The sequence below is a fragment of the Hypomesus transpacificus genome, chromosome 11 (genome assembly GCF_021917145.1).
Source record: "Hypomesus transpacificus isolate Combined female chromosome 11, fHypTra1, whole genome shotgun sequence".
NCBI lineage: Eukaryota > Metazoa > Chordata > Actinopteri > Osmeriformes > Osmeridae > Hypomesus > Hypomesus transpacificus.
In genome coordinates, this window is record NC_061070.1 from 11,610,502 (window position 1) to 11,638,051 (window position 27,550).

Below are 27,550 nucleotides of genomic sequence, written 5' to 3' on the forward strand. Positions count from 1 at the left end.
AGATTGGTTGGCAATGCCAATTTCACAGCCACATTTTCACAATTTTGGTTCTTGGTTTATTTAATGTATACCTTAAAAAACATTCTTATGTTTGAATTGACATCCTATTGAAATTGAAGTTGTCCCAAAAAATATCAAACACCATGCACTCATTATCACCATGTGACGTGGAAATAGATTTTATCAAAAGGTGAAAGCAACAGATTATAATTCACTTATCTTTGGCAGTAGCTATTAACCCTCACACCAGCTAGATATATTGCTCTCTCTCTCTCTCTCTCTCTCTCTCTCTCTCTCTCTGTCTCTCTCTCTGTCTCTCTCTCTCTCTGTCTCTCTCTCTCTCTCTCTGCCCCCCCCCTCCACTCACATAGAAACACACACACACCATCCCTCTATCCCCCCCATTGAGGCGCATGGATTCTCTCTGAATGACATGGTCAAACACGGCTGACAGTGCTTTAGTTAGCCTAGAAAATTAAAACAGAGCGACTTATTTATTGTGAAACACAGAGTACACAATGCAAATTAGTTTGTTTGTGTCATTATACCTGTTCAAATCCAATAACTACAAAGGTCAGGAAATATGCTAAGACAAATGTAAAGGAATTGAACCCGTGAATGATTGATAGTCCACTGCATTATCATGCAGAATGTATCGTAATTAAATCCCTAAATACTGTTGTGGCCAATTGTAACAAAAAATAGTGGGTTTATTGAGTGAAATAACAGGCTACTGTACTTTTTTGGCCCAACGATTCTATAGCTGCATTGACTTTAATTTCAGAACACCGAGGACTGTACTAAGATAGGCTACTTATTTTACTTAACATGCTGTTCGGATTGTTGTTTTTCGATTTCAACAGACCACAACTATACAGACATGTATATAGCCTAATTATTGTGGGCCATAGGCTGCTTGTCAACTGTTTATGAAAAATAAATAAATTTTAGACAATATGCAGTTACAGACCCATTATAACTGTTTTCGTTACGAAGTCTTGTGAAAGAACAATTCTTTATCAACACTAACATTTTAATACCATACATTTCTCAAGGCCTGATTCTTTTCAATAATTAAAGGTTATTGGAACACTGAATCGTGCGTTCACAATATTCATATAAAATGTTAAATATGACAAGGATTGAATTCTGTTTAATTGTGATCGGATTTTGAATGATGGTTACACCTCGTTGAATTTTCATATCATAAAAAAAATCAACTCACCACATTGCAAGAGGAAAGTGGAGCGAATGTTCTCAGATTGCTTCTATAGGGCTGTTCTCGTATAGTCGAGTGCCGCTGCTTGACAGGAACCGTCAGCCCACCATATATGGTAAAAGCTACGCCCCATGAGCGTCATATTCTGACAGAGCCTCTCCCGTGGGTTTAGAGTTTTGGCTCTCGGGAAAGATTTCAGTCCTCGGGGAAAGAGGGCTTAGTTTTGCATGTTCCCATCCATCCTGCACGACGCGAAAGGCCCCTTATCCACCTCTCCTGTGTACTAGGAACACCTCTACGGTGATCAGCCTTTGCCTGTGTTTGTCTTGTGGAGAAGCAGCACCTTTTCAGGAGTGGTTTATTCAACTGTGTCCTAAAGGTTTTGGATGCGGTGCTTCGGGGATGTTGCCACTTTGAGAGCATCACCCAAATACAAACAACAACCATCGATTTTTCTGTGAATAGGAAAACCAAAAAGGAACAATAGCTACAACAACAACAAAAAACTTGTCGATTGAACAATTCACTTTTCCAGTCTGTGGATACCACTCTTACTAAGTACAGCACTTTGAGAATTGTTCACATCGTTTCAACCCAGGACGGACTGAAGAGGGAGGCAAGACCTGTGGACCGGGTTTTCCCTCGCAAGTCTGATACGGCTCTTAATACTTATCCTGTAAACCCTGAAGGATAACACGTTTGGACGCTTATTCGGCAAATTTCGCAGGAGGCTTTTTACACGTAAATTGTTCTAAATGTTTGGGATTCAGGAAACTATACCGCGGGGTGGGACAACGATGAAGGAGGAACCGCTGGGTGGACTGAATCCAGTCCGCTCATGGATGCACACAGCTGGGGTGGTGGATGCGAACACAGCCGCCCAAAGGTACGCATGCCAAATCATCTGATTTTCTCACGCATTCCTCATATCGACCCTCAATCCCCTCAATACTCTGTATCAATTACGGTCTCCCAATGCCCCCCTTTGGCTTTCCCCTCTTTCATTACATCAGATTACCCTTATTGTGACAAATCAAGAAATCTCCCGTACTCAAACGTGCTACTGCATCTCCAGTGTTTTCATCAGCTCTCATCATCTTTCCCTCGTGCCTGATACTTAACCGAGATGGTTTCTTGTCTTTTCCCCGCAGCGGTGTTGGCTTGGCACGGGCACATTATGAAAAGCAGCCGCCTTCCAACCTCAGAAAATCAAATTTTTTCCATTTCGTCTTGGCGCTGTATGACAGACAGGGTCAACCAGTGGAGATCGAACGGACAGCCTTTGTGGACTTTGTGGAGAAAGATAAAGTAAGCTACATGTTTTAGAACATCTCTTGAGTAATTTTATGATATTTAAAAATATAGCTGGAATATAAAATAAAGTAGTTCATTCAACTTAAAATGGCTGTCAGTCTGTTAGGTGTCAACGCGGATAATCACATTTGATCTCAATATCTTATTATCCCCTTTTCATATAGCATATATACTTTGTGAATAACGGCCAATGATAGATAGAAAGATAGAAAGATAGAAAGATAGATAGACACAGATAGATAATAACTAAAACAATTTTCATTTGCTGACAATTTTCAGGAACCTAACAGTGAAAAAACTAACAATGGGATACATTATAAACTACAATTATTGTACAGCAATGGTAAGTGAAATGCTTGACGATTAAATGGTTTTAAAATTGTGGACTCAAAATAATACTAATTGTAATATTCATGATTTGTGATAACCCATGTATGGTATTTTATATAAATTACGATTTATATAAATTATGGTATTAATATTTTAAGGAGTGTGATTACTGAATTAAAGCTTATGTGCCATTCCTAAAAATGCTTATTTTTGCACCTTAGGCGTCAGAACAGAACAGGATCTTTACATACGGTTAATCGATTCCATGACGAAGCAGGTAAGGTTACTCTTGTATTCATAAAGTACCTCTTACCCAGTGGAGACAGTGGTTCTTCTACCTGCACTCTTCACAACCCATGCAAACCATGACCTTTAGGGTATAGAATGTACTTTTGAGATGTATTTACAATGTCTCAAATAAAATCACATTACCTGTGTAACAAGAATAGACAGCATAGCCATTTCTCTACGTTTGAATCTCGTCAAAGTCATTTTATGTAGGCTAAAGTTAGCGTATACTTTCACATTTCAAATATACAAACTATAAATAGAGTTTATAGTTTATATATATGTATTTTTTCAAATTGTATTTATTTTAAGGAGATGAAGGCTAATTGATGTTTTATCGACACTTGTTTTTAGATTGCATGTAGGTTATAGGCTTTTTAATGAACTGATATAATTTGTTTGATTTGAGAGTTCACCTACATTGAGATTTTTTCTGTGGCTTCATAGCCTAGCATACCTATCTTAATTAGAATACAGGTTTAATATAGGCTATATTTGTATTTTTTGTGTTTATTAAATTAGCATTTGACATAATCCCCAAGGTATGCAGAGACTATTCACTAAGTTAGTTACAATGGACTTTCTTTGAATATATATATATATATATATATATGTATACATTATTATTTTATTAAAAGAAATGTGTGTTATCATCTATAATTTACTGTAGCTGATACATTTGAATAGAGCCGTAAAAGCCTCCACTACTCACAAGGAAAATTCCTCTGCGAATGATGTGAGTCAATGACGCAGAACAAGCAGTTTATGGATTTCTGTTTCTGCAGCTGCAAACAGTGACATAAATCAAACCAATACGGATAATATAGTCCGATGCTTAACAAACAAAAACAACATAATATACAGGTTCATTTAATGCTATTTATTTAATTTTACAATGAAATATTTATATTTCACTTATTAAAGATATGAGTGATCAGTTAAAGTCCACCTAAAGCTAACATAGCACTTTATAAAAGCACAGAAGTTTTGTTACATTTATACTTTGATAGAGAAGTGCTTCTATTTTACAATGTCTGTGTAGGGTACGTCTGTTATTGCGTTGTATGCTCACTAAAAGGGAGCAAAGTGTCTCTCTTGCTCCTTAGAATAGAGAAAAGGAGGAGGGATCGAGGGAGGGAGAGCGGCAGAACTGATAGCTCCACACCATCTGTTTCAGCCAATGCTCGAAAATTACCCAACCGTACCGCCAGACACCGCTTTTTATCCACAGAAAGATCATTGTTAGCAGCTCAAAATAAACAACAGATTGCCCATTAACACTTTCCCCCAAATATCCACAGATTATAAGCATATTGATGACACTTCTTATTGGATCACTCTTTATTGAAATATCTAGCCTTCAGGCCTCTACAAAATCCTTAAATGTTTGTATATACATGTTAACATTTAATATCTAAAAATGTATTGAATATTATGCTACTTTTGAATGAAGATATATTATTAGGCTTCTACAATGTTGACAGTTATTAGTATGAGACTGTTTTTTTGGGGCCGTTATCAGGTCCCTTCATCACCGGAAAATACTAATGTAGCTTACCTGACGAATACATTTACAAATAGGCTATATTTAAAATTAGTTTGAATTAGCAAAATAATATTAATAATAATTAGCCTACGTTAGAAATATCGATGCAAATTCAAGTTTTTTTTTAATAGTTGGGTCCTAACAGACCCTGTCTTCATTTGTTGTATTTGACCGTAACCGACACGTATTTCTGTATCATTCTCTCAGGCTATTATTTATGAGGGTCAAGACAAGAATCCCGAAATGTGCAGAGTTCTTCTCACGCATGAAATCATGTGCAGGTAAGCGATTTTTCCAATAACACTCATACGGTTAACCCTAATTTTGCTGAGAAGGATGTTTCCTCCTAATTTTCTCATCTCTTGCATTGGGGTCACGTTCAATCCAAATTCAATCGACCAAAGGCCTCGAAATCTCCTAAGGATCTCGAATACCTTAATTTCTAACTATGCGCACATTGGCTTTAGCAATGGTATGAATGTGACTCTAGCTATATGAATTCAACAATTGGAAAAAGTTTAGCAGTATGCAAGGGAGAGACAATTTTACACATTGCTACTTAATCTCAATGTACACTCACAAGCACCAATGGTTTTACGGTCAGGGCTGGGTCTATGAAGTCTGTTGAAGTTTGATGCCTGTTACTGTTTTAGTATCCGGTCTCGGTTAATCCCACCTGTCACCAATGATCAGCTACCCTATTAGCGTCTTTAACCACGTACATCTCAACCTCTCATGTTGCGCTGCCATTCAGCGGTGTCATTGATACTAAAAGGAAAAACCTCTTTTGTTGTTATTGTTCAGCTCAGCATGAGCTTTGTGAGAATTGAATTCGGATACTGTCGGTTAACCTTTTCTTTGTTACACCCCAGCATTGTTGAAGTTGTTGGTTGAATCAAGAGCATGCACAGCATAAGAAATAAGCATCAATTGCCTTATGCAATGAAATAACTCATCCCTCACGTTCTGTGTCTAAATGCATCAACCACTTATTTGTGACACATAGAGTATAACATGCTTGTGCATCTGAATTTTTTGTTGTTGTTGTCACTGAAGTGCATTTAGTCTATTTCAACAATGTTGCCTATCATCAGCAAATAAGGCAAGAAGTGTAGCTTTATGTTGGTATCCCAATGCAAGACCTGCCTTCAAGCAAATCATTTACTTTAATGTCCAAAAGTGATACCTGTAAGTGTTTCTCAACACAGTATCGAAAGTATTTTATACTGTATCTGAATGAGGAATGGGCTCTGAAAATCATAGTAGGTTTGCTTAAAGGATTTGTTTTCATCTCCTCACCAGACAGTATCAATCAATAGCATTTCTATATGAAGCTATGCATGTTTCATTTTTTTTAAATTAAAGCTACAGTGGTTTATTAATGTTTTACATTCTGTTTCAATTAAAAACCCTGTTTGAACAACTGAAGGTATAGGTTTAGGGAGATGATGGAAACATGTGGTGGGAACAGATTAGTGCTTTGGAGGCCATAATTGATAAATGCCCTGCTGAAATATTGGTTGAAGGTGGCATCTTGCATCTCCCCCAGAAATAGCAGCTTGGCAATTAGAGGTAAACAAAAGCTGAAGCTGTGAAAAGTGACTCCCCTGTCTCCTGCCTCCACCCCCCCCCCCCCCCCCCCCCTCTTCAACACCGAGGCAAACACCACAACATGTTGGATTTACATTTTATATCACCCCTCAGGATCAGTGAAATAATACATTACGTGTACAGGAAATATCATATCAGTCCTTCTTAGTCCAAAGGGAAGACCATTTGTCTTCGATCTAGTTATCTGTGCAGTGTTTTGTAGAATCAGCCACATTGTTTTGATCTGAAACGCATGCTCCCTGTTTGTCTCCAGCCGGTGTTGTGACAAGAAGAGCTGCGGGAACAGGAACGAGACTCCTTCAGACCCTGTGATCATCGACAGGTAGGCCACTTTCCCCTCCATCCCTTCACTTTCTGTGTCTGTGTGACCTGTCTGTCAGAATCAGTCCTGTGTCCCGCTGGGGAGGGACTGCATGAATGAATGAGCGAGTGAGCGAGTGAGCAAGTGTCTGAGTGAGTGAGCGGGCAAGTGAGCAAGCGAGTGTGAGTGAGTGCATGCAGTAAGAATTTGTGTATGAGACCTCCCCCTGTGGGTATCTGAGCGCCCAGGTTTGTTTCCTAACTTCGACCTTATGGTCCACTCTGTGGGAACCGTGGGTGTTTTTCCGTGTGAGTGGTTGAGGGGCGTCTTTCCCAGGTTCGATGCTCTCTGAGGGTCGGTCGCCACCTGTATAGGGTTCGTTCAAGCACAGGTGTTCCAATCATTGATGCATCTCACTGGGAATTCTCCTAATTAGCTGAGGAGAACTTCATGGATTTTGGCACGGAGCCTCTTCCTTTGTTAAAGTCTGTTCTGTCCTTGCTTACACAGTTAGCGGGTGTTCATCGTAACCTGTTATTGTGATCTATAATGTGGAGGTTATGATAAAGTACATGGTTTTGTAGAGTATCATCCTGTCGGAACAGTTGGGTGAGCAGAGAACATTTAGGGATGCAGTGTTTGATTTTTGGTGCCCACTTTACTAAAAGGGCTTTGAGAGAAACATATTTTTCTCTCCACAGGTTGTTATTTCATTCAGAGCATTCAGTGTAGACTCCTTCATCTTTCTTACCCAGACAACAGTATGTGTGGGTGTGTGTGGGAGGGGAATTTGGTGGGGGTGCGAGGTGGTATTTTCAGCATTGGATTTCAATGTAACTCTCACCATGGAGTGGGGGGGAGAGACAGCAATGCTAATGTTTGACTTGCCGGAATCACTGTTTGCTTAGCAGAGAATGCCTGGTATCTGACAGAGGGGACAACTCTCTTATTAGTAATCAAATAGGGCTGAGCAGTTGTTGCCGCCACTCCAACAGAGTCTCATGCATCAGGAAGTAGGAGCTGCCCTGGGAGTCTAGATGGATTACCACAGCTACTGCTGTCTGACGACTCGCTGGTGACACACACATGCGCCTTGCTGCTGTTGACCATTGCTTTGTAGTGTTGTAAGAATGCAGACGGCATACTTCACGTGGTGTGACACAAAACGATTCTGTATGGCGGCGTTTCGGTTAAGGAGGTCTGTTCCAAAATCTCCAAAAGTAGTGTCTTTGTCCGGTGTGTTCGCCGGTAATGAACTGAAAGTGTGAGGTTAGAAGGATAACGTGAGACGTGTACAGTGTTTATCTAACTTCTTCTGCTTTCATGTTGTCTTTGTGTCTCTTGCCGCCTTGGCGGCGTCGGGTTTCACACTCACATTGTTCTTCAATCTGCAGGACAAAACATGTAACACAAGTACAATAGCAAAAAAAAAATGAACGCACATGGAATTAAAGTCAAGCAAGAGAGAACAAAAACAAGGAAAAGAGTGGCGGCTGGGATAGTGTAAGCTCAGCTAGCAGAGGAGGCTCCGATTTTCATTGTGACGAGCCTGAATAGCAGCAGAGTATCCCTTCCCTCACACAATGAGCGTCTCTGTTGAATCACAAAAGCATATGTTCCTCATTAGACCCTCCCATTGTCTCCATGTCGTAACTATGAGCCCATCAGCTCACCCTCACAGACCCACGGTGCGTCTCACTGGCTGTGGAAGAACAGGCTTGGAGAGCAGAGCGGCAGTTGTGTGAGGTGGCTGGGGCTTGACACTCTCACTGAGGTACACATGTACAACACATTGACCTACGCAGGGACGTTTCTGCCCCAATCTTTCGGACCATTTTCACCGAACATATGGATAAGCGTTCAGTTAAGCCTGTGTGTTTTACAGTCACTTCTGTTACATCTGTCATTTTCTCATGCAAATCACGGAGGCACCTGTGCCGGGGTGGCTGCTGGCTAAGACTGATTGTTTCCATTACATGTGAGCAGAGATGAGTGATTCAAGCCTTATTGCGGAATCAGGCCTGTATCATCGGCCTGTAATTAAAGTATAGATCTAGCTGCCTTCCATATTTCCTAGAGAAACAGTAGCATTGCAATCCTTAAGTAACAGATTTGGAGTGAATCATTGATGGCGTTCTCTGTAACATTTTCCCAGATGGTACGAGGGGAAAGCGCACACAGCTAGCTGGCATCTAGCAAGACATTAACTGGCGTTCCCATGGATCTGGCATATCCGACTGAGTTTGGGAAACTTATCATTCCAAATGTGTCCTATTTTCCTGTGGTCAAGCCAGACATCTGTTTACCCTATTTTCTCCCAAAGTTAGATAAAGATTTTCGCTTATATTTTTTGAAGAGGAAGGTTTCTTTTTTTAAAGTTTGTTAGATATAATCCTAGCAGCTGTCAAAAAGTTTCAGCACTGGTTGGGTTTTGAATATTTCACAACTTACTCTCAATGCTGTTACATTATTTATATTCATTTTTGGAGAAGGACAGTTTGTATTTATGTATGTATATGTGTGTTTAAGAATTTCCATATATCTTGTGTCTCCTGCAAAGAAAAATAATACATGTCTTCCCAACTCTCTAGGTAAACATATTTTCCTCTTCAAATGAGGAAATTAAAATGTTAGACACTAAATGCATTTCGTTACTAATTGTATCCATATAGCTATGACTACAGTATTTGTAATTGGTTACTATAATATCTTCCCAGTTATAAAGTCAGTGGTGAAACGGATGTCACATCTATAAGCTAATGGTGCCTTGAAGTAAGTGCAAGCATAGGTTTACTCAAGCAGTAATTTGAGTCTGGAGAGTTATAGTGATGAGGTGCCCAATATCTGATTAGGCGGTTTCCTCATTTACTATATGTGTAGAGTAGAGCAAGCCAAACATAACTCAATTTGCGATGACTCTCCAAGCCTGGTATCTGTCTTCACTCTCTCACATATTGACTTTGTCTTCTCTCATGTGAAAGATTAGATACATTGTTCAGGCTTACACATGGATTTTGTAATAAGAAGGCACATGCTGTTGAAAGAGAAGAGAAAATGACTCATTCTCAATGTCAAAGTTCATAGGTCACACAGTGCTCCTTGCGCTGAAGAGATGCAGCAGATTACTCGTGAATAGCATGCAAGGCGTGTACTTCCCAGAGCAAATGCTGCACCTACATGAATCTGGAATCTAATGTATGTTCATACGGCTTAACATCCTGTGTCAGTTTAATCTCTTTTTCAAAGTCCGACTGTGAAGAAGACCAAAACATGTCAGGTCCATTTATTCCAGCGTCAACGGCACTCCCTTTCACTTCCTGTCACAAAGGTCAAAGGGTACTGACCTTTGGAGTACTGCCCAGCCACTGAATAATTCATGACATTGACTTTTTTTTTCTTCTGTTATTTTGGTCAGCACACATGGTTGTGCAATGGAAGGCTTTTATTCATTAAGCTCATTTGAAGAAGCCTCTGTGCACCTGTTTGTGGTATAATACAATTTCATTTTTGGCCTAATGTAAATTTTGCTTAGCTCTTTGTTATGTCCCTCATTAGCGAGCTGTATTTTCCAAATGACGTTGCGTAATCTTTCATTTATTGGAACACCTACGAGGTCATATCCCAGAGAGCACTAGCTTGTTGTAGAGGTTGTTTACTGGTAACAAAAGACTCAATGTTTGACCGGCTCAACTGTGGTTTCTCTTCCTTTCTTACAACAAATAGGAAAATGTGTGGGTTCCCATCTGGTTTTTGCAAAAGCATGATTACCTCCAAAAGATGAACAAATGCCAGTATTTATAAGGTCAGCTCTTTCTGTGGAAATGTGATGTAAATGAGAAACAGCGAAAGGGGACATTAAACAAAATTAAATTCATTGTCTCCTTTAATGTCATTTACATTTTTGGCTAAGCCCCGGACTGTCAAAGAGGATTTCTGAAACCATTTTAATTACACTTCAGCTATGGAAAAGAGGGTGTGTTTTCATTGAGGCAGTGTTTTGATAACCCGCACAGAGAAGTCTGTTTATTAAGTACCTAAATGACACATTTTCACAGCATCTGTGATGGTAATTAATATTGCACACAAAGGAAGTATTTCCAATCCGCTACCACTGTCTGTAGTGCGAGTGAAAATGATGCAATGCCTAAGTCACAGGCACTCTGCGTTGTTATGGATGTTGAATGCTGCAGGTGTTTCTCCTGGATGTTTTGCATCAAACAGCACATCAATCGGACTCTGGATCGGGGCTTGAAGTGTTGGAGTCAAGTTGATGAAAGTGCCTGAGCATGGGTAACACACGCGTGTACGTGGTGCACCCGCACGCACGCCTATGTTCGTGGCTCAACCATCTTTCCATCTTGGCGTTGTATTTACGTCTGTCTCGATGCAATTCATGTGACAGATGTGAGTTTTTGACACCCGTTGAGGAACGAGAAAGCAGACTGGCCACCCCTCAGTCAGGCTGACGTGACGTTTGAGTGAAGCCTGTCTCCTCTTGAGCCAGAGTAGGACGAGCAGGAAGTGTTGAGAGCGAAAGCTGTACTTGGCAGCCCTTAGTTGGCTTGCACTTGCCGAAAAATGAAACCCAGACCCTCTGTGCAGCCCCCGGAGCCAGAACCTCCTTCCCAGTGCTCCAACATCCAGGATTGGGTAATACCGTTCACGAAGCAAAACATTACCTCAAATTATTCGGCCCTGCTCTCTATTCCCTCCTCCCTCGTGTCAGTTTTATCGCAGTTTGTAAATGTCAAGACACGTACAAAGACGCACAGTATAAATGATATTTTCCAAATTATGCTCTCATGTTTGGGTTCACATGAGTGGCGGCTGAACGTAACGCGGTGCCTGGGCCTCCCTGGGGAGGCCCACCTCACTGGGGTAGGATTCCCCAGTGGCATCAGCTAATGGCAAGACTTGACAACAGCAGAGAAGCCGGGGGTGTTGTGTTTTACTAGTGTTGAGCAGGGGTGATGACTTTAACATGTGTGCACGGAGAGAGAAGGAGATGTTTGTGTGTGTGAGCGTGTGTGTGTGGTGTGTGTGTGTGTGGTGTGCTAAAGAGTGAGGTGTGTGGTAGGGGAGAGCAGTGCGGGCCAACAGAGCGACGGATTTGGCTCCAGCTTGACGGCAGTGAAAGACGAAACATGGTTCCACATGTGTTGAGAAAGAGCAGTCCATCTGTCCGTGGAGACAACCCCTCCCCCTAACCGCCCCTACCCCCCCTCTCTCGCTCTCCTCCTCTGCCTCTCTCTCCCCCACTCTCCACTCCCCTGGTTCCCTGTGCTGACAGGAACAAGGCCAGAGCTGGGGTGATGGGATGAAGGCTGGGCCAAAAGCAACACTGGCCCTCAAACACACACACACACACCCACACACACAAACCCACACACACGCACACACGTACACAAACATAGTCACACACGTACACACACACACACACATACACACACACATACAGAAGAAAAGGCTGATCACAATGCTGGTCATATACTTGTTATTGTAGTGTTTATCTGCTTTGCCAAAATTAGTATTTTATTAAGGACTCTGTTGAATGTAGCACTGCCATTCAAGCGGAACGCAGTGTTGAGGATTCTTTGGTGTTGACAAAAGAACCTTATGTATCAAGAATAATTCATTTGAAAGGAATTTACAATTGTGCACAGTTGTACATGATCAAAATCATACGTTATTGAAAATTAAATTGGAACTAAATAAAACATGTTGCTCCGGCTCAAATATTTAACAGCTCTCTTTTATAATTAAACTCTGTAGCTGTTTTAAGATGTTGTTTGGTTTCTTAAAGCATTAATGACGCAAGAGCCTTCTCAAACAGCCCTGGATTCTATGAATCGCATTTAGGTCACACAGCCGAGTGTTGTTTCAGGTTTTTTTTTTCTTTTGAAAAAGGGTCTCCTTTCTTTCTCTTGGCATGTTCTCACTCCTATTCAATCCTTATTAGGTTCCCCCTAATTGTCAAACAAACTGTTGGGTCAACCTCAGTCGTATCTGGCCGTAAAACAGCACATTAGGCCCTGGTGAGGGATATATGTGGTATTTCATCGGAGACGGAGTAATGCTGGGGTTTTATGGTTAAGTACCAGTTCACGCCCACGCCATTTGTTTCGCATTAGAGTGGAGGTTTTGTAAATCAGATCAATATGCTCACTGAGATGTGATTCCTCTCCGGGATCTCCCCAGTCCTTCTTTCCTCCAGTGTTTTTCTTAGAGGACTGGTTGTCGATGCACATCCCTCCCTCCCTCCCTCCCTCCCTCCCTCCCTCCCTCCCTCCCTCCCTCCCTCCCTCCCTCCCTCCCTCCCTCCCTCCCTCCCTCCCTCCCTCCCTCCCTCCCTACCTTCTCCACCTCAATCTATTTCCATTTTCTGAATGTAGCAATTTGTAGTGTGACATGGTGGAGATTAGGATGGGAAGTTGTCGGAGGGTTCTATCGGACATGGTCCCGTTCCCACTGGCGTGAGGTCACAAGACAAAGACAGGGGGATTCTGGGATAGGGTCATCAGTTACCTCGGGGAAACGAGTTGGTCTGCTGCCCGCTCCGCTGGGCCCAGGGGTCCCGGGGATGCATCGCAGGAGAAGCCCCAGAGAAAGAGTCCTGAACCAGTGTCATTTATTAAAAGTGACAAGTTATTTCTAAGTATAGCCCTGTTTTTATTGTTTTACAATGCTGTCATTTGGAACAGTGACTCTCTGTCCAGGAATCACGTACAAGTGATGAATGTCAGGGGTGACCCTATTTTTTTTTGTTTTTATTTTTTTAACACATATACACATTTCGTTTTAAACATATACACACCCACCAGTCACATGGGGACGTGCAGTTTATGGCGCGGCTCGTTATTGTTATGAATTCAAACAACTACCACGCCAAAATAGAGATAATTCCTTTCACAGCCCTGATGAAACAGAACAACAGCATCTCCCCAGTTTGCTTAAAGACATTTGTATTGTAAATGAATAACAGCTTGCAGTACGTATCTCCGGCTAACCCCTCTGTAATCAAGCCCAGAGGTTACACACAACGTAACCACACTGCGGTGTGTGGCAGGAAAGCAAGGAAAGGACTCTCACTATCTTACTGCATGAGCCCGACACTCTTTACTTTGGGTTGGCACCACATCTGCGTAGACAAACACAAGAGTCGTATTCATCCTAACAACCGTGTGTTGTAAAAATGTTTGACCCCATTTTGCATTGTGACTAGGTAGGATACCACCACCTCCCCCCCTCTCCCCCAAACACACACACATCCATGCCCCCCCCCCCCCCCATCCCCCATCCCCCCAAACCTTCCCCTCTTTTACAGCCTGCCTCAACAGTGTTAATGATATATGACAGAAATTTCCTTGTGCTGGTTCAGTGGCAAGAAAGGTCCTGGCTAGTCTATATCAATCCATCTGACTTATGTTCCCATGTCTTGAATTACCGCATGATGGAAACCTGCTGTGGGCTCCTCTCACCAATTTAAATCAGATCTCCTGCACCGGCCGGCGTGATATTGATCCATATTCAACAGCCAGGCTGCCGATCGATCAGTGTATTGATTTACAATAAAAAACACTCGTCTGCTTGTTCAGCAGTGCTCTGTATACTCTCTAAGAAAAGAAGGAAGACGAAGAAGAAGAAAAAAGAACAGGAAGGTGTCTTTGCCGTGCTTTATCCGCCGATATAAACATGTGGGCCGGTTGTTCCCTCCCTAGGAAAAGGGGATGTTTTAAACCACGCGGCCTGTTGAACACCTAGCTCTGCCCACAGCAGGTCTGGCAGCCCTTACTAGCCAGGTGAAATAAACTAATAAAGATGATTTAGATAGATAAATCAGAGTCATTCATGGATGAGGGCTTGTCCCTCTCTGATTTAAGGGGAGGGTGGCCAGTGGTTGGGTTGTGTGTGGGTGTGTGTGTGTCGGGGGGGTGGGTTGTGGGGGGTGTGGGTGGTTGGGTGGGGGGGTGCAGTCGTGTCAAATTCATCGGAAAAATTCATACCGACTGTTAAAAGCGTCGGATCATGCCTGAGCACTTTGGCTTGATTTCTGCATGTTAACACGATGACACGACTTCCTGCGGTTTGGGGTATTAATTGGACCCTCTGGTGATCCCGCCCTCCCACAGACAGACAGCCGCAAACTCTCCTTCCCACACGGTCACTATTAGTGCCTAGTGTGTTAGCCCGAGCAGGGAGGCCCACTCAGATCCAGATCCTGCTCGACTCCGCGTCACGTCTTAGTCCTAATCTCCGGGACTTCCTCCTCCCAGCCGAATAACTGTTCCCATCCAGCAGATCCCACTCCCAGCCTCGGCCCAGGCTGGCCACATCTGAAAGTTATTATCCCCAATCTCTGACATCCAGGAGTTTACAGTTATATAATGATGGGGAAAACCGCATGTCCCCGGAGGGAGAGAACATTTCTGGGATGCCTCCCCATCTGTTTCTGGGGCTTGGTTGGCGGGGATGGGGGGGGGGGTGGGGGGGTGGTGGGTGGGGGTTGTAGCTGGTGGATCGGACCAAACCCCTACAGGACAGGACAGCGGTCTGGTAGTCATTACATGGTGTGATAGCGCAAATCCAAATCAGATCTCGTCGCCTCCCCCTTCAGCGAGGGTGGCACCCGTCCCTCCCAGTCCAGTCGGCGTATGTGCTGTTTGTTTGTTTTTGTTGTGGGGAGGCTGGGTGGTGGGGGGTGGTGTGGGGGGCAGGGTTAGGGGTTGGTGTGTGTGTGTGTGGGGAGGGGGTTGGCGGTGGGTGAGGGTTGGGAGAGGTGGCAGGGGGGGGGGGGGGGGGGGGGGGGGGGGTGGACAGAGGCTCGAGGGGCTAACGCGGGACCTTGGGCCAGCCGGGGTCGGAGGCAAGGCTAAACCCGAGCCGCCTGGCGTTAGCTGTGCTCCCTCACCGCTGGCTCCGCCGTGTTTGGACTGCAGCTCCGGTTTGCTTTCTTAGAGGGAAGCTGAGCCCCTGTAATCACTGGCCCTTCCCTGGGGTGGGGGAGCCCAGCTCAGGCGGAGGGAAGTGATGACATAGGCTCACAGAGGCCCGGCCACGCCAGCGACGTTGCTCTTCCACTATTTATTTTTCTCTTCTCATTGTATGGTTTAAGTCACACCATATTAAGTTTGGACCCTATGCACGTGCATGGCACTCAGATGTGATGAGGTATATGGCGTAAATCTGTCGGCTTTGTTTGTACTAATAATGCCGGGGATTAGTGACTCGCTGACCTCAGTGTAATCTTTATTAGTCTGTTAACCATATCCTCTGGTTATGAGGCAGTCAGGCGGGATCTGATAGGGGCGAGAGAGAGAGCGATCGAGACAGACCTGCATCCAGGGGCAACAGAGGTTAACCTAGGAGCAAATCACTCGCAAACATTTAAACACTCCAAGATCTAACGCATTAGCTGCGAAGTCTTTCAATTTGTTTTACGGATAAACACATGTAGAAATGCACTCGTGTCGGGGTTCTTCGATACTGGGAAAGCCTTGCGTTGACGAGTTCAACAGCTGCACACAAACTGTGTGTTGTGTCAGACCACCAGCAATGTTTTATTCAATGTCCCAGCTCTGTTCTGTGTTGTTACGTTATGGAAATAACGCCTGGCGATTCGGATAGAGTCAACCTGGTGGGCCAATCTCATTGTACCCAGTGGAGAGTGAAAGCCATCTCGACGGTCCTGGCTCAGAAGAACACACAGTGAGATTGGACGAGAGGGGGCCGAGAGAGACAGTGAGAGAGCGCGACAACGAGAGAGAGACAGAGAGAGAGAGAGAGAGTATGTGTGTGTGTGAGAGAGAGAGAGTGCTCCAGATGGAGAACCCAGATAACAGGGCAACGTCCGGGACTCGTTCCAGGGGTTTCCATAATGGGAAGCTACCCCTGCTTGCTTATTAAGTTGTGCACACAAGGAGGAGCGAGGAGGAAGATGGAGAGGAGAGGAGATAAGGGCCACGCGGCGCAGGAAGGACAACGCCACGTGCCGTCACCTCTCGGTTATTAAGTGTCAGCTAGACGCTGGCGGAGAAATCGCAGGTCAGATGATTGTCGCCTGAGCGCGGGAGCGTGGGTAAATGCCTCTTTACTTGGATCTGCCAGGAGTCGCACAGTGAGATTTGTGTTTTGCTTTCCGTCCGAAATGGAGAAAGTACGACGCTGAGTTGAGGCCGGGGGGGGTTGCCTTCAGGGGGTCACAAGGTCACAACCTCCCCCGGTACCTGAGTTGACCTCACACGGCAGAGTCATTTCTCAGGCTCCAACAAATCTGGGTGGCTGGCTGGCTGGCTGGGTTGGTGGTGCTGGGGTGGGTTAGGGGATCGGGGGTGGGTCGAATCGGTGTGGAATGATCTATCAACAACAGCAGCAGACATGCAGACAGCATGGCAGCTTCTGCAGCTAAACAGAGTGAGACAGATAGGCAGGACCCTCTCATACGTATCAGCCAACAGAGGTCAGTAGACAAGGCTGAGTGTAATGGATGTTTGACACTGACCTCTCATCCAATCCAGGTGTATTTATCAGCATGCTGCCACCATGCCAGCTTTATCCGCTTGTGAATGATTGAATTGGGCGGGGTGGAGGATGGAGGTCTTATAGAGGTTTTGACTGTCTCTTTCTCTCTTTTTTCACCGTGGCAGTTGTGTTAGGAGAGTCAAGTGTTACAGTCTGTGTCTTCAGCTCCTTGTAAGACCAGGATGTAAGGGATGTGTGAGTCTAGCTTTGGTCAGTTTTCATGTTTTATGCCATTTTTCACGCAAGCCGTTGTCTTCCATGTTTCAAATTGGGGGATCATGTTTTGCACACTGTCAGTTCCAACGAGCCCTGCTTAATCCGCTCAGAGTGAAACGGGGGGGAAAAATACTCTGAAGTTGCATTTTTCCCTTCCAAGAGCCACATTTGTGTACAGATAGGCCTGTCACTTTCTGAAACAACATTCATGATTCTTTGATTGTTGCTCAGCCATCACCCTCTGTCATCCTCCGTGGGAGAAAGGGGAGTTTTACAAAGTGGCTTTTTGTCGTGTGAGGGAAGTAAACTTCATCAGGTCGACGGCGAGGTGTGCTTTATATGTCACTCAGTGGAGCTCCCGCCTAATGAAATGCTGCATACAGATTCCTGCCTGCGGGCTCAGGGGGATAAGACCGTGGTAACAGAATGAAACAAACCCCTTCCCCTTTCCTGTACCCATACACACACCTCTTTTTTCTCTCTCTCTCTCTCTCTCTCTCTCTCTCTCTCTCTCTCTCTCTCTCTCTCTCTCTCTCTCTCTCTCTCTCTCTCTCTCTCTCTCTCTCTCTCTCTCTCTCTCTCTCTCTCTTTCACACACACACACACACGTGCACACCCACACACCCCCGCACGCACGCACACAGCGCGGCAGTGCATCCATGTGAAGAGATCCAAATCTGCAATTTATTCAAATATTGATATTTCTACTTGTCAGGAGAAAGGTGCCTTGAAATTTCCTCTGAGTACTCCTGTCAGAAAAATAGCGAGAAATGTGTCAGATAATTCATAAATGGAGTTCAGCGCTGTGAAGTCAGTGGGGAACAGCAAAAATATATATGCTTGTCAATGAAGAATAGGAGCAATATTACAGAGACCGCTGCTCATTCTTCCATCATGTCAAGCAAACAGCCTCTGCAGGCACACAGGACTGTATTAGGAACTCTGTCTGTGTGCGTGTGCATGTGTGTGTGTGTGTGTGTGTGCGGTTATATGCTTATGTGTGCATGTGTATTTGGACATGTCTCCATGTGTGTACATTTGTGTCTGTATATTTATCTGCATGTGAATGTGTGTGTGCTTTAGCTATGTTGTGGCTCCTACTTAGAATCTGTTTGTTGTCTTTCTCCGCCGAGACACACCATTTCCCATCCTCTCGGCAGCCAATGGGATCGCATCCCAGTCTGTAGAGGGGCCGTAACCGGACGCTGCCTGGCCTCCATGTGGTTTAGATTAGGGCCCCCGAAGCTGTGGAGGACGCCTCAAATGACGTGAGGCACTCGCAACACAAATTCCATTCTGCTGAATGGTGGAGGGAAAGAGCTCTCTTGGAGGATCCTCCGAGATGTTTTGGCTCCGTCGTGGAGCGATTAAAACAGGGCGGAAACCAATAACTCAATGAATCATGGCGAAATGTCCCGTGAAATCTCGCCCCAGCTCTGTCACACCCCTCCAGCGAGGCCGAATCAACTCGACTTTCACTCGCTTTCGCTGGCTTCATGGTGAGAACTTCTTTTGTTTTGTGTTTTTTTACCACCCTATCAGAAAAAAACCTCTTGTTCTGTTCTCCGGCCACTGACTCCAACTTTCCGCGCCCGGGCCGGATAAGGTTCACTCGTCTTTCCGTCAGCTCCCTCGGTCCTGACAGACGCATGGCTTCGCTGCCCCGACATGATGCATCGGGCGGGAGCGCCGTGCCAAAGCGAGACAGAAGCGGAGCCCCGTATCTGCCGCGGTCACGTGACGCCATAGTTCATAGCCCGTTGACGAGGAGCGGTTTGGCACAGCTTGGGGCCCATCTGGGAGATGCAGATAGCCAGACAGGGGAGCTATTTTACAGCAATGCATCTGTGGGTCCCCGAATAGCTGTTTAGCATACGCCGCCGTACAGGAGAATGTGGTCTCGGCATGGCCAGCTGCAGATTAGGCCTAATTTTCTCGGTACAAATGCAACACCTGATCCGAGAGTTTGAAAAAGGCGTCGACGGGGAGGGACTCTCGGCCGTGTTTTGTTTGGCGGTCTCGGCTTCCTCGTCCGGCCGAGGGGGTTTTTGGACGCCGCTTAGAGTGAGTGATGTGCTTAAGTGCACTGTCAAGACTCGGGCTGTAGTAAAAGCCTACAGAGAGTGTGTCAACAGCGGGCTTGGTGCTTCTGTCATCTGGGTGTCAGGGAGAGGTGGTGCTCTCACTGCTGACTGGGAGAGGGTAAACGTTTACCACCTCAATCCCCCATTAACTCTGTGAAGGCTCTTCGATCCTCTGTGAAAATAATGATATTGATCAGGCCGCCACTACAAACGCAATGGTTGCCTCGGCAGAAGGATGGCTCTTCATTACAATATGGGGATTTAGAGGATGTGCTCTGCACATGGGACTTGCTCTGTGGATGGATGGTGTGTGTGTGTGTGTGCCTGTGTGTGTTGGTGTGGCTGCGTGTCATTCCTCATCTGTTATCGTGTGCAGTCTTTGTGTCCTGTGTGTGTGTGGCCGCGTGTGTGGCGGGCGCACGGCTTCGTCTTCACACTCACCATCGAACAACGAAATCCACGCCACAGTTTCCCCGTCTTCTTCAAACAGAGACCTTAGCAAGCGAAGGGTGGTACGGCCAAATGAACTTGTAAGCCCTCCCTCACAGACCCTTCCGGGCTTTTTGGGGTATCTCTTTCCCCCTGCTCTCCCCTCTCCACCAGGCTGTCACATTACACTCCCCACCCCCCAGCCCTCCAGCCCCCACCCCACCCTACCCTTCCCCTCCCCCTCAGCCTCACAGAGTGAGCCTAGCAGGCTCCACGGAGATCAGGAGCTCCCTGTCGGCGCTGCTTTGTCACGTAGCCCAGGGAGCGTGGAACTCACCCAGAGCTGTTGAACAAACACAAGCACAGGGGCTGTCAATAGCAGCTCCGCAAACTAATTGCCTGTCAAATGAACCGCCCTTGTTAAGCTGCCCACACACACACGTGCACAGCCCCCCCCCGAACACACACACACCCACCCCTACACACACGCACGCACACACGGGAGCGTCGACTCCGAAAGCGCAGTGATACCTTGTTAAAGGAAAGACACACGAGTGGCGCCTCCCCGTTTGCCTTCTTGTTTTTCCCCAGTCGTTACCGATGTGCATCGAGCAGCGGCCCCCAGATTGCCTTCGGTACCATTATCAAAGGGAACACATAGGGAACGATATCTCCCTGTCCGATACCGAAACAGCACTTCCACGGGCGACCATTATTCCTCCCTCCCTTTTTACCCTCATTAGACAGGAGCAGAGCACCTTACGCCGACTGTTATTGCTTTGTGTCGGTGTGCGCGCGTGTGTTTCTCTGTAGTCATTAGGGCCGCAGTCGTGTAGTGCCCGGTGCCTTGTCTGTGTGTCTGTAACAGTGGTGTCGGGATTGACACAGCTGGAGAGAGCAGCTTGAGGCTGCATGCTCAGGAATACACAGGGGTGTTCAAAGCCTCTCTCTGAATCCTGATCAGAGCGCTGCCCCGGCCAACTGATGGCCTATTAAATATACATGCGCAGAGGTCAGCGCTGGAGGTCTCGCCTTCCTCCCAGCCATGTGCACTTAAGCGGAAGGGCTGGGCAACAATAAAAAAAAGAGGGGAAAAAAAAACGTCCTCTCGCTCTGGCGAGCTCTCCCCTGACACCCTCACCTCCAGTGTGTACGTCAAGTACAGCGCTCACCTGGCGCCATATTACAACTCGCCTTTGTGAAAAGGCCAAATGATGCATTTTTTACATCCGTCATTATATATTTATATTCAATAACACCCAAGGGCCGCTCTCTCGCTCTCTCGCTCTCTCTCTGGCGGTCTCTCTTTTCTGTTCGACAACATTGATAAATAGCTGTCGTTGACATAAGTGTCGGTCTCAGAGTTTCTCTTCCTGCGGGCGCGTGCACAAGAGATAGACAGAGAGAGAGAGGACTGGAGAGACCTGTATTGCCCAGTCATGATTAGCATATTCCGAGTGACAGGGCCTCTGTGTTCTTCGTTAAGCCAGCTCTGTCCGCCTAATGAACTGGAGCGCCACTTTATCAATGAACCCAGCCCCGAGCCGTTTGAAGTGTGGCGGAAGCTGCCTTACCGGGCATCGCAGGGATCCGGCGCATGACCTTTCACCCCTGGGAGTGACCAATGAGACAGGGGCCGTGACAGCTAGACACACAGACACACACTTGCCCTGGGAAGTCTACTAAACAGGATCGGTTCCTTGTTGTAATCCAGTGAAAACATGAAGAGCAGAGGAAGGTCTGTGGATTGATTAGGTAATAGGATCATGGACGGATATCCACAAACTGACAATGGGCTTGTTGAACATCCACAGAGTGAGCATACATCATCACAAACAACTTGGTGGTGTCTCTATTAAGAACACCACCCCCCCCGCTTCGCTTCACCTCCACCCCTGACATTACGTCTCCCCCCCCCCCCCCCCCCCCCACCTTCTTGCTTCTCCTTCTCACATTGTTTGTGCTCATTAAGAGAGGGGGCGACCCACACATTCAAACGTCAGACCTTCCTCTCATGAGTAATAGCCACGGTCTCGCGGAGGATAATGCAGTTTAAACTCAGCCCAGCCTGTCTATTAGGAGAGACCCGATGGCGGACGACCAATAATAAAGAACTATTTATTCCTCTCTATGTGACGCTAACTAGGTAACATATCACGCGGGCCCTTGCTAAGGGCCTTTCCTGTCAGATATGGCACCCTCCATCCTGTCCCCACCGCCCCCCACCTCTACACCCCTACCCCCCCCACCCCCACCCCCCATCTTCACTCTCCACATGAGTCTGGCCATAAATGAACACACACCTCATATATATTTGATGGTTAATATTTATCCTCGCTAGGGAAGTGCACTTTACATGTGGTAACATACGATTACCTGCGATTCTTATGGCAAAGAAACAAAATCGATATGGATATATAATTCATGACAGAGGGGCTATCCGTTTTTATGGCTCTCTATCCAGCCTCATTAAAGTTTTATCGTAATTGACTGGAACCGAGAGTTTTTAAGGCATGTTTCTCCCTCACTTTCTACCTTTAATAATTAAGGTTAGTTTAATTGGTTGTATTTCGAAGTAGCATGTGTATGATTTAGGACTGGAATGATACATAATGATATGCTATGCATTAATGTGTCAGTTTATACATTCAGCAAGGCAGATGAAACATCCCAATACCTCAAAATACCCCCGCGTCCCCCGCGTCCCCCGTCCCCTACCCCCACCCCAAACAACCCCAAACATCGAAAGAAAAAAAACAGCTCCTTCATGAAATTATTTTCATGTCACTCATTGCTCTGTTAATGCAATGACACGCCGCTGTCACTCAGAAAGCTCCCATCAACCCCTTAGACCTGAATCGACTCCACTGATTGGTGGTCAACTTGTTCTCTTGAAGGGAGATTGACAGACGGAAAATTGCACTCTCAGATTTCACCCTTCATTCGTTGCAGTTGGTCTTCCACTCGTCAGGCGTCCGCCATGGGCCCGAGACAGACAGAGGCTTTATCCATTAGCCGTTTGCTGGGCGGGCGGGCAGATTGAGGAGGGATGGAGGAGATGGGGGGGGGGGGGTCTTGTAGGAGACAATCCTACATTTGAGCACTCTTGAGGGAAAATCAATCATGTCATCATAAGTGAGAAGTATGGATGAATTTCATCAGCTGGTTCCTGTCTTCCTCACGCCACTGGCTTTCTGACTGGCCTGTCCCACTGATTGGCTTGCTCCATAACCCCTGAATCAGGAGAGAGGGAGGATGTGGCTTTAATAGCAAAGATAGGACAGGAGTTGCATCTGGCGTTTTTTTTTATTTATTTTTTACTGTACTGCTATAAGCCTCCTGTGAGTTTTCCCTGACAAAAATTGTTACAGATTTACCACATCATTTTGTACCAAGCCAGCATTAAGCAATGATGTTTCTCAACCACTACTCTTTCCCCCCCAGATATGATGAAGTGTTACAAAGGGCACGGGTACTTTGCCTCTCAAAGTCTTTGGCCTATCGTCTCATGAGGTCATGGATGAGCTCTAAAAGCATAGTGGGTATAGGGTGTGAAACAATCAAAAATGGATGAAAGTGATGACATGGAAAGCAGAGAGGAAATATCGACGGCTCGTTTACAGCCTTGTTGTGATGCGAGTGACAGAAAGAGAGAGAGAGAGAGTGAGAAAGACAGGAGGAGAGGGAGAGAGCCAGAAGGGTGGCTGGAGAAGGCGGTGAGGGGGGGGGGCTGAGGGGAGGGTTAGAGTGGTGATAAATTTAATGGAAAAATCAAATACAAAACAAATTCATTCCTCTCAACTTGATGCTTGAGTCGTTTCTTTCTTGGCTTGAGCTAAGCCTTGAAATAAACTGTCACTCCTTATCGATTGCATCTGAATTGTTACCGAGATTTCTGAAAAGTAGTCTTGACAAGCAACGTGCAAATGGTCATCTCGGGAGAGGCGAACATGCAGACTGGACACTTGAGTCTTCAGATGAAACAAGGGGCTTCTTCTCTCCATGTTAAATCTCAGTTGAGACACTTCCTAGAGTCGCGCATTGCATTGATGAATGTGTCGCTTCATCGGTTGCTCATTGGTGTCAGTGGTATTGGTGAAACTCTAATGCAGCAATCCTCCCTCGCTCCAAGGCAGATCGAAAGGTTGTTCTACTGTCATTGCTATGGTGCGTGCTACCCAGACAGCGGCTACGGCGCATGGAAAGATTTGAATTCGATTCGCTGATCCATGTTTGTTTGCAATGTCTACGATCCAATTCAATGTCGATTCCATGAGGAAGAAAAAATGCAGCTCGCGTCGTAATGAATGCTGTCAAACACAGATATGCAGCGCGGTGTATCACGATACATTTGATTGTGGGCCTACGGTTTGCTCATTGTGGCTCTACTGTTAGCTGGCTGCATGGCTGTGCTGTGTAACTACTTTAAGCCATGAAGACAGGGGGCGGGGGGCGGGAGCTGAGGAAAGCTTGGTTGTATCCACTCATCCCCTGGCTGACAGAGCGATGGCAGGAGAAAAGGATTTCGCCGGATTGAGTGCCATTTTCTCTTCTTTAACAAGGAAATTAGTGTGTAAAGGAGATCTGTCAGGATAAAGAGCAGCTTGACTGCCGCCAACCTCCCTCACTCTGTCTCTCTCTCTCTCTCTCCCTTCCTCCTGTATCGCTCTCACCCTCTCCCTCGCTTTCTGGTTTACTTTACCCCATATCTCTCTCTCTCTCTCTCTCTCTCTCCCTCTCTCGCCCCCTCTCTCTTACTCTTTCCCTATCTCCCTCCCTTCCCCACTCAATGACTCCCTCTGGGGATCTTCCTGGAGCATTAGCAGAACACATCCAATGTCCCAGCGACATGATTTCATGATATGATTTGTACCGGGGATTTACAATAATCCGGAAAAATAAAGTTGGAAGTGAAGGACTCTCAATAAGGCAAGCAAACAACCCAAACCAAACCCTTTAAAGATTTACTTTATCTTTAGCGGCATGGAAAATGCATGGGCAATTTAACAATAGGTTTGGGAGGTTTGAATAGCTTTTGCCTTTATGCGGGTGATTAGATGAAGAAAAGGAATTTCTCAGATAGATCATCACACGCTTATTTAAATGTTCATCTCCTCTGTCCTTGCTCAATGATTGGGAGCTCCCATCACCCATGCATGTCTGGGATATGGAGTTTGTTATATATTCACTTGTAATCAAAGCTTTTGTTGCAGAACCTCTTGAGGGTATATTGGGTATATGTACATGCACGTCTTAACATTAACGTTTTGCTACAACATCAGTGAAAGCTCACTTTGACCCCTGAACGGGACAGCTAAAAGACCTCCCAGTGTGTTTTAATCAATCTGTATCAAAGGTGTGAGGTATGAAAGAAAAGGAAAAAACGGAAGAAGAAAAAAACACTTAGATGAATTTCTGAAGTGCGGACTGCTTTCCTGATCAGAAAACCGCCTCGCAGGTAAGTAAGAGAGACAATTAGGGAATTTCCGTCAGCGAAGGTGCTGCATACTAAAAACGCAAATCGCTATTTCCCCATCTGGCCCCCACTGTGCAGGGAGCTGCAGCTGAGGTCCGATCTCACCCGTCAATCAAAGCAGCCTCTCGGTGGGGGGGGTGTCCTGGTGCGCGAGCCTACCCCCAAGTCATTAGCAGGCACAGTCAAACTGTACTGAGAACTGCTCACCGCGCGCCGTTTTGAATATGCCCGGCCCCTGTGACAGGATCAGTTTAGCGATCTGTAGGATTGATCTCCTCTTTAAAGTTTCGCCTGAGGCGACTCTAATTGGGGACGAGGCTGCCTCCCTCTCCCTGCTCTCCCTTAACTGTCAGTCTTGGCTTTGTTTACTGAGGACATGCCCAAACCTATTTACTCAATAATGAGGAGACATGGTGGGGATGCTGCTGATCACGTCGAGGCCCACAGCGGGACTTCCCACTGCCGAGGATGGAGGGCGGGGAGGGAGGGAGGGCAGGGAAGGAGAGGAGGGGGGGGGAGAGGAGGAGAGGAGAAACTGAACCCCACTCCTCGAGTTTCTTGGAGGTTGTGACAGCTAGCCCACACAGTTATCGCCGCGCAGAGTCCTGCCATCCTTTTTTCTCTGTGTGCTCCCGAGCCCTAGCACGGCAAGAACTTTCTTCTTGTCCTCTTGTGAAGACGCCACAGTTGACGCTGGCTGCATCGAAACAGCGGGGCGTCCAAGAGGCCATACGAAACAAGCGGGAGAGATGGCCAAAAGCCACTCCAAACCAATCCTTCAGCCACTCGGACGCACGTTCAGGCACCACTGAAGATGCGTTCCAGCGGACCACTGATGAGAGGCGTGCTTTGGCTTGATAGGCCACTTCCTCTTCCTGGTTCTATAGATCCAATGCCTCTTCAGATTCTCCCCTCTCATTTAGGCTGCTCTCACGGGCGGCGGATGACAAAGCCCGCGCGGGTGAGGAGGAGAGGCTGAAGTCCATTGATGCCCTTTGGGATTCATGAATGATGAAGTGAAGGGCCCCGCTGCTATCGGAGGGACACAACATTGCTCTTAATAGAAAAGCCTTTAAACGGGGGAGAGGGGGGGGGACTCTCTGACACTCGGCTGATAAGAGGGAGCTCTTCAGAAGTGGCGGCGGGTACAATGGGACACGCTGATGGGGGTACAATGACACACATGTTGCTTCTGACAGACAGTGATTTAGACGTGGGGGAAAAAACAACCGAGACCGGGGGGGGGGGGGGGGGGGGGCACACCCTCCGTCTCTTCCCCCCCTTTAGCTCCATCATGTGTCTGGTACACCTGTGCCTGGTGTCTTCATTTAACCAAAGCCTATCCCAACTTCTTACCGCCGTGCAAGTCCCGGGTTACCACGGCAACTGGCGGTGAAAGATTGAATTTGAGAACGTTTAATTGTCGCGAAAACACGTTTGTCATTCGTCGTCTGGGTTTGAGTAGTCAGAGAAGGTAAATAGAGTTACCTCACAGGAGAGGCGGGTATCGTGAGAGGGGAGGGTGAGAAAGAGAGAGAGAGAGAGGGAGGGAGAGAAAAAAGAGGGGTGCGAGGAGAGAAGGAGAGAACAGAGGGAGGGAGGGGGAGAGAGAAGGAAAGCTGTCAGTTTGAGGAATGAGCGTGATAAGAGGAAGGGACTCACCAGATGGGCAGAGAAAGCGTCAGCGTACTTCTCAATTAAACATGTAAATACAGCGAGCAGGCAGACAGAGAGGAGCAGAGTTAAATAAACATCACGACGGGCTGGGATTACACACACACTCACAACACCTAAATCATGCTGGATTTCCGAAAACTGTCAATCGACATTCTCAACAAATAAGTATGCTAATATCACATCAAATGGAACCACACAAAATAGACGGTATATGTATAGAATGTACTCAGTCAAAGAATCAAGTTGCTTTTCCTGACAGATCCCTTGCTTAAAACTAGGGTGTTTTTACCGTCAGCCAATCCCAACGATCACAGGCGTGTATCGCCCCTAAAAAAATCGAATGAAAGGACTACAATGAGTCTGATGACATCAATATGATGTTGTAGACGTCGGACATTTCTCAACATCAGTCAGAAACGACTGACCCCCACTCGGCCTGGTTTCATGCCCAGAGAGTCAGGAGAAAGCTAGGATCCTGTCCCCCCCATGGTGCTCTCAGAGGTGTCCTGAGAAAGAGACAGAGAGCATGGTCTCATAAACA

General features: G+C 46.1%; 1 protein-coding gene across 13 annotated transcripts in view; it reads left to right on the forward strand.

The window, feature by feature from the left end:
• The first annotated feature begins 1,417 nt into the window (after positions 1-1,417).
• Positions 1,418-27,550, forward strand: part of ebf3b (EBF transcription factor 3b) — a 67,141-nt gene continuing 41,008 nt past the window's right edge. For 5 of the 13 annotated variants that reach the window (XM_047029708.1, XM_047029705.1, XM_047029706.1 and 2 more), the window contains exons 1-6: positions 1,423-2,105; positions 2,371-2,527; positions 2,813-2,876; positions 3,085-3,140; positions 4,905-4,978; positions 6,562-6,630. In XM_047029708.1, coding sequence (XP_046885664.1) covers positions 1,975-2,105; positions 2,371-2,527; positions 2,813-2,876; positions 3,085-3,140; positions 4,905-4,978; positions 6,562-6,630 — 551 coding nt within the window. In that variant the 5' untranslated portion in view covers positions 1,423-1,974. Of the gene's footprint in view, positions 2,106-2,370; positions 2,528-2,812; positions 2,877-3,084; positions 3,141-4,904; positions 4,979-6,561; positions 6,631-27,550 lie in introns of all 13 variants that reach the window. The other 8 variants (XM_047029713.1, XM_047029710.1, XM_047029711.1 and 5 more) reach the window with 3 other exon arrangements.